A 6,903-nucleotide genomic window follows, 5' to 3' on the forward strand; every position below is an offset into this window, starting at 1 on the left:
AAATGTGGATGCTGCTGTTGTGCCCACTGTATTGATTGTGTCCAGCATAGCTATTGTAACATTAAGTGTGATATAGTGATTATAGAAGATGTATTAGCACCCTACATAGTCACTGGGTCAGGTCCTCCCTACTACACTCTTAAATTGACCCCTACAGTTCGAATTGCAATACTGGATCGGAGAAGTCAGGATGTGTGCGAACGGGATGTACGAAGGTATACAGCTCGTTTGGTCTATCACGCTATTAGTGATATGGTTATTCGGTGTTGGGAGCAGATGCACTCTAGTTGATGTGGGCAACCTAGGACTATGGAGCAACCCAGAGGATAGACCCCATATTATCCGATCTTATAATGTCGGATCCAGGGAAGGGGAGGAGACAACCCCCATTGTGTTTTCTCCAAATTGTTGGAATGGGATCTTACCGCACCCTTGCAAACTCCCTGATCAATTTGATAAAATTGCTAAAATCACTTGTCAGTCCCGAGGATTTTCCAACCCAGATGTATGCCCATATGTGGGATATTTAATGCGGAAAGGGATGTGTACAAAGGCCCAACAAAAGGGGGGAGAACCACCTCTGATTCTGGATTGTGGAACCCCCCATTATTGGGGTTGGATCCGTATTACTTCCCCTTCGCAATTGAAATCTGGATGGCAAGGGGCATGTATGGTACAAATGCGTCCCATTGAATTTGGAGTAACTCGAAGAAGAAAACCCAAGAGGCATAGAAATAAGAGAGAAATAAGCCTGTACCCGAGTAGACCACCATTAAGCACTATTTGTATTAAAGGAGGGGGATTCCAAAAAGGTGAATTCCAATATTGGAGAACAATACATAAAGGATGTGATTTTACAATAGAGGTAACGCCCAGGTATTCCAAGAAAGGATTAGCGTGGTCCTGTAGCAGCTATAATGATGAATGGAGAAAAGGGATTTACGATCTATGTAAAGAGGCAACTAAGAGCAGCTGGGATCAGGGAGACCCAAGGTGTCTCTGGATTGATAAAACCTTATGGTCTAGCTGCTGTAGAACTGCAGAAGGGAGCCCAGAAGATATACTATTTCTTTGTAATAATAATAGAAGTCAAAATGTACCATTAGGGTGGAGTGGGTTATGTCAAGTATTATGGGAACCCTCCAGGGACATCAAACCTTATTGGAATAATGATGGTCCCACCCGAACCAAAAGGGTACCAACTGCAGTAACCAAAAGTAGGTCAGACGATTGTTCGCCCTGCATTACTAAAGCTACAATAGGGGCGCGAACCGTTAACACCTTGGTATATCATACACAGCTGCCTCAAGGATGTCAATCCACTAAAACGAATTGCTTGCATAACAAGACCATGTACAGCCTATGTACTTTACAGGGAAAGACTATATGTTATAATCCCAACACTCCGGTTCGCCTCAATGTAACCTTATGGACAGGCTTGCCCAAGGTGGGTACTAGAAATCACCCAGAGGGAGAGGGCAAGCTGTATTTCCTTAATTATACTGTACAACTGCAACAGGGTAACCAACCCCTAATTCTAATGTTTGATGCATGCACCGCCCTGAGCAGAGGCTTTGGGTTGTCTTGTGGAGGTCAGAATTGGGTTGATGCTTATAAGGCTAATCATAAATACTTATGTGAAACCACGATTAATTGGGCTCATGGTAATCCTAACCAATGGTTACCATGTGGAGGCACTATAAAGTGTAGTGGGTGGGACTGTGTTTGTGATTATACTGGAGGAGGCTATAAGGGATGTTCCTACATAACTTCATTCCGTAGAGACGTTGGGAATATAATACGGATGGAAATATCCCGTAACACCCTACCCATAGTGACATACGGCTTTGGAATTGATGGTCAAGGGCGAGACCCAAAAACATACTTAACTATTAAAGTTGAGAAGGTTAAGGATGGAGAAGTAAAATCCCTTGGATGGTCTGTATATGATACCTTGCAAAAATTAGAAGACCCATTACCAATAAGTACCAAGGCAAATAATCTGTTTATAGAAATGGCTGAGCAAGTGGCTAAAACCTTAACTGTTAAAAATTGCTTTGTTTGTGGAGGAACTAACATGGGAGAGCAGTGGCCATGGGAAGCCATGGAAGCTGATCCTATAATCTATAACAATCTTTCCTATACTGGTAATATTACAATGAGGAAAGAATTTACTGGGATTGTATGGACCCTGTCCACTAATCTGGTAGGAAGAAATTGCTTCGTAAGAAATGGATCAGTACATGTAGGGGATTTAATCTGCTTGGGCTCCTGGAATCCTGACTATAGTATCTGGTCTTCACCAGCTAACATAACTCAGCCCCCACGTTTTGATATGACGTATTTGAATTACCTAGATTCCTCCTCTACTGATGCCCTATGGAAAGCTCCAGAGGCTATGTACTGGATTTGTGGAAAGCTGGCATATGAAACTCTGCCTAGGGATTGGTCTGGCTCATGCGTCCTAGGTTGGATTAAGCCCTCATTTTTCTTATTACCCATGAAAGCCCGCCAGGTGCTAGGAATCCCATTGTACGAGAAGGTTGGCCTACAAACTAGAAGGAAACGAGAACTTGATACAGTTTTTTCCAATTTCCTTTGTAAGGATTGGGCCACCTTAGAAGACAGTGACACTTGGAGTTCGGAGAGAATTGTCTGCACCTATGGCAGGGCTACGTGGGCAGAAGATGGATCATATGGATATCGCACACCCATTTATATGCTGAATAGAATTATACGCCTCCAAGCAGTATTAGATTTAGCAGGCCAACGTATTGATAAGGCTCTTAATATAATATCCGAGGCTACAGATAAAATAAGGACAGCAGTATATCAGAATCGCTTAGCTTTAGATTACTTGCTAGCTAAAGAAGGAGGCGTATGTGGTAAGTTTAATCTTTCTAATTGTTGCCTGCAAATTGATGAAACTGGAACTGTTGTTAAACAATTAACTGCAGAGATGCGTCAACTGACTCACAATCCTGACCAGGTGTGGCGAGGATTCAACTTCAAGGAAATCTTTGGTTCCTGGTTTCCTAGATTGCCAGGCTTACAGGCTATAGTTGCTCTAATAGGCTTAATCGCTGCAGGATGTGTATTAATTCCTTGTGTATTACCTATTTTTGTGCGTACTATTTCTAACAGTCTATCCTTAATAGCAGAGCGAAAAGCAACGGCACAGGTAATGGCCTTATGGGAATATGAAAGAATGCAACCAGTGGGAGAACTATCCACTGAACCTGAGTATGTGACTCTTCTGGACAGGTCAGATGAGTCCCAAAGGGGGGACTAAGGTGGGCTAAAAGGCCCAATTGCGAACCATAGTTCTATAGGCAATGTTTAATATCAAATGCTCTGATCAAAGCTGAGGTTTTGCACCATTAAGCAGAAAACAATTGCTGACAGTTGCTGAAGAAAGCAAGATGTATTTTTACACTTCTGGGAACAAGTCGACCCAGACAGGGAGTTTCCTGCCATCTTGCAAGATGTGTCCTGTTTATGTCGCTTATGTCACCCACTCATGATCTATAGGGTGCTGACTATGTATATTGTAAGAATAGCAATTGTTGGCCATCTGGCATAGACAGTTTTTGGTTCCTCTCATTACCTTATATGCTTAAACTCTGCCTCTATAGATGATGACGTGATTTGCACTATAAATGTATGGCTTTAAGAACCCTTCGGGGTTCAAACTTCTTATGCTGATTTGGCATGTTTGAACCTGCGCATTCAATAAACTTTTCCTATATTGCATCGCTTGGCTTTCTGGTCTCTTGATTCTACAACAGTTCAGTTTTTATTATAGGGTATGCTGCCCACAGTCACTATATAATTGAAATGGGTACCATAGAAATATAATAAATAAATAAACATTTTAAAAATATAACAGCAATATCCCCAGCAATCACCAGAATTTTAATGTGCAGTTTGTGGGAACATCTGCATCTTTAAGTATTTCTTTAAATAATACCTAAATAGTCTTTCTATTCCATACCAAGGAAAGCAATATATCCCTTCTTCAAAGAAACTGACATTGGTAACCCACAAAATATAAAAAGGACATGTTGCTTCCCATGTTTTCAGTTAGTTGACCGGCTAGCTAATCCATTACTTCTGCTCAGGCAACTAAATGACAGGTAACTTTTACTTAAATAGATTCTCAAAAATAATTCAGTGCATTCACATTCTTTAGTATTGTCTTCCAATTGGTTTATAAACACATTAGTGAAAAATTACAGGCTGAATTAACTTGGGTTAACCAGCCCAAGTATAAAGAAACAGAGTATTGGTCTCAATATCTTTTCAAAGCCCATTTCCTAAAACAGAAACAACTCACACATACCCTTGATAATCATTAAAAATATACTACTTGTGTCTTCAGTGACCTAGTGATATGTTATCACTCTAAACAAACCTTGATTCCTTGGGAGGTTCTGCTTCCCAGGTCATGCCCCCAAAGTATGAAGATGCCAAAAACAATGGTAACCTTTAAGGGTTATCAAAGGGTTATGCTAGGCTCTTGATAATTGAATTTATCTATGAAATCCCTCCCAAATACCAAAAATGTGGAATGTAAATTTCAGCTCAACCACTTCATTATAACTCTGCAAATCACTTGAAGTCTTGTAATTTAGAAATGCAGTTTTGCTTAGCCCTGCCCTAGCTGTTGTTGTTTTTTTTATTATTTTATTTATTTCGTCAAGCATGTATTAGATAACATATATAAGTATAAGCATAATTTTGAATACAGGAGATACATACAAATAAATAGGGACAGTATGACAGGGACAGTAGGCACGTTGGTGGGCTTATGTGCATCCCCTTACAGACCTTTTAGGAATGGGGTGAGGTCGACAGTAGGCAGTCTAAGGTTAAAGTTTTGGGGGTTTGGGGAAGAAACCACAGAGTCAGGCAGTGCATTCCAGGCATTGACCACTCTGTTACTGAAGTCGATTTTCTGCAATCAAGTTTGGAGAGGTTTAAATTTTAGTTTTAGGTTGAAGTTTTAGGCTAACTTCATCTTCTGCTTCTTTCAACTGTCATGATCATCAACACTTTGAGAACATTCTTCATCGTAATAGATAAGATAGGCTTTAAATAGGCAGCAGTATTTAATATCAGCACAATTTTTCTGTGCAGACAAGAAATTATATGTGATGGATTTATAAAATTACCTTTATGATGATATATTCCACAGATATCATCTTGTTACTGTATATGGGATATTATAGTCTTGAACCCACATAACGGGAAAGAATTGTTTTAACGCTAAAGAACTTCATTGGGCATTTAATTTTTTGCTGGTTATTTTTTTTTTCTTCTGGTTCAGAAAAAAAACTTGTGGGATTCTGGTGATGTTTAAATGTTTTTATTACACTTGTATGTCTCCCAGAGAATTTCTGTGAGTTAAATAAATAACTTCAACTTAAAGTCACCAACTAGAAGTCTTCTTAGCCACTGCAAATATCTCTTTCAAAGGCCTTATAGCTACAGGGAACGAGTTGAACGTGTCCTCTTCATATCTGTCACTGATTGCATTTCTCCATCATTATCACCTCAAAGAAGATGACCTATCTTAACTCATATCTCTCTTTTTTACTGAATTAGTCTCTGAAACAATACGATAGCAAACCAAATGGAAGTCTGGGAAGATTCAGAAACAGCTATTTACGCACAAGTATCTGGGGAAGATAATACAGATGGCTTTAAAGTAATCTGGTTTACCAAGACTGCAACTGACCATGTGCTACTCCAAAGTAATTCCATTGGTTAAAATAGAAACTAATTATAGGTGATTGCAGATGTTTAGGTCTAAGGAGACTTAGCCTTCTGTTTTATGTATAGAATATATTGTCTCTATTAGTTGTGGCAGTAAAAGCTCATCAAACATAAAACAGATACATTATGGAATTCTTCACTGTTTGGCCCTCTGCTAAGTCTTTGATTAAGTACGTTTTGAAGGTCTCCACAGCAGCAGCTTTGATTAATCCTTTATTCATAGTTATTTATTGTTTCCTCAGAAATAAAAGAACATTAAAATTTTAAACATAGGGTTCTTCAGCTCAAAACTCTATGTATTTATTAATATATCTAAAATATTGACTCTATATTTGCTCTATATATAACTTCGCTTCTTTTTAAAGATCTCAGACCAGTTGAATTTTTTTTAAAAAAATTAAAACAGTAACTTACAAAATGAAAACAAACACTACTACTTCTTGATTTATGACCATTTGTTTAGTGATTGTTCGGAGTTACAATGAAGAAAATAACTTACGACTGTTTTTCACATTGATGACTATTGTAGTATCCCCATTGTCATGTGATCAAAATTCGGGCACATGGCAACATAAATACAACCTGATGTATTTATGATGTTTCCAGTGTCCTGAGGTCATGTGATCACCTTTTGTGAACTTCTGACAAGCAAAGTCAATGGGGAAGACAGATTCACTTAACAGCCATGTCACTAACTTAACGACTACAGTGATTTGTGGAGCGAAATTCACTTAACTCTGTTTGGCTTAACAATTGAAATTTTGGACTCAATTGGGAACATAAGTCAAAGACTACCTGTATATAAAATATACAACTACATAAGTAAGAAAATGACAAAGCAACAAGAAAAATAAAGTTGAAACCTGAGACTAATGTCTTCATCTGGCACTTAGAAGAAAACAAAGATCATGCCATGTAGTTCTCTGAATGTTAGATATTAGCAACTGTCATAATGGTTTCCACCAAGGTCCTCTGTTCCGGCAGGAACAGAGGTTCAATCTCATTGGTCAAAGGGTCTGACAGCTCCCTATTAAAGGGCTGCTGTCAGACTGAACCTTCTCTGGATTGTACAGTTGTTCTGTTACAATAAAGAGTTGTTGCCTAAGCCTGAGTGTGCCTTTCCTT

The 6,903-nt window shown here is 38.9% G+C and overlaps 1 protein-coding gene across 1 annotated transcript; it reads left to right on the forward strand.

Moving 5' to 3' along the window:
* Nucleotides 1–1,804: 1,804 nt before the first annotated feature.
* On the forward strand, nt 1,805–3,292 carry LOC148044959 (endogenous retrovirus group 3 member 1 Env polyprotein-like). Its single transcript, XM_087718448.1, has one exon. The coding sequence runs from the start codon at nt 1,805–1,807 to the stop codon at nt 3,290–3,292; it is 1,488 nt and encodes a 495-aa protein (XP_087574574.1).
* The last annotated feature ends 3,611 nt before the right edge of the window (nt 3,293–6,903 follow it).

The sequence above is a fragment of the Thamnophis sirtalis genome, unplaced genomic scaffold (assembly GCF_051295495.1).
Source record: "Thamnophis sirtalis isolate CommonGarterSnake01/CBP01778 unplaced genomic scaffold, rThaSir2_p1.2 scaffold_6, whole genome shotgun sequence".
NCBI lineage: Eukaryota > Metazoa > Chordata > Lepidosauria > Squamata > Natricidae > Thamnophis > Thamnophis sirtalis.

Excerpts from the sequence above, each read along its gene's own strand:
- LOC148044959 (XM_087718448.1), top strand. The coding sequence starts at position 1,805 with ATGGAAATATCCCGTAACACCCTACCCATAGTGACATACGGCTTTGGA.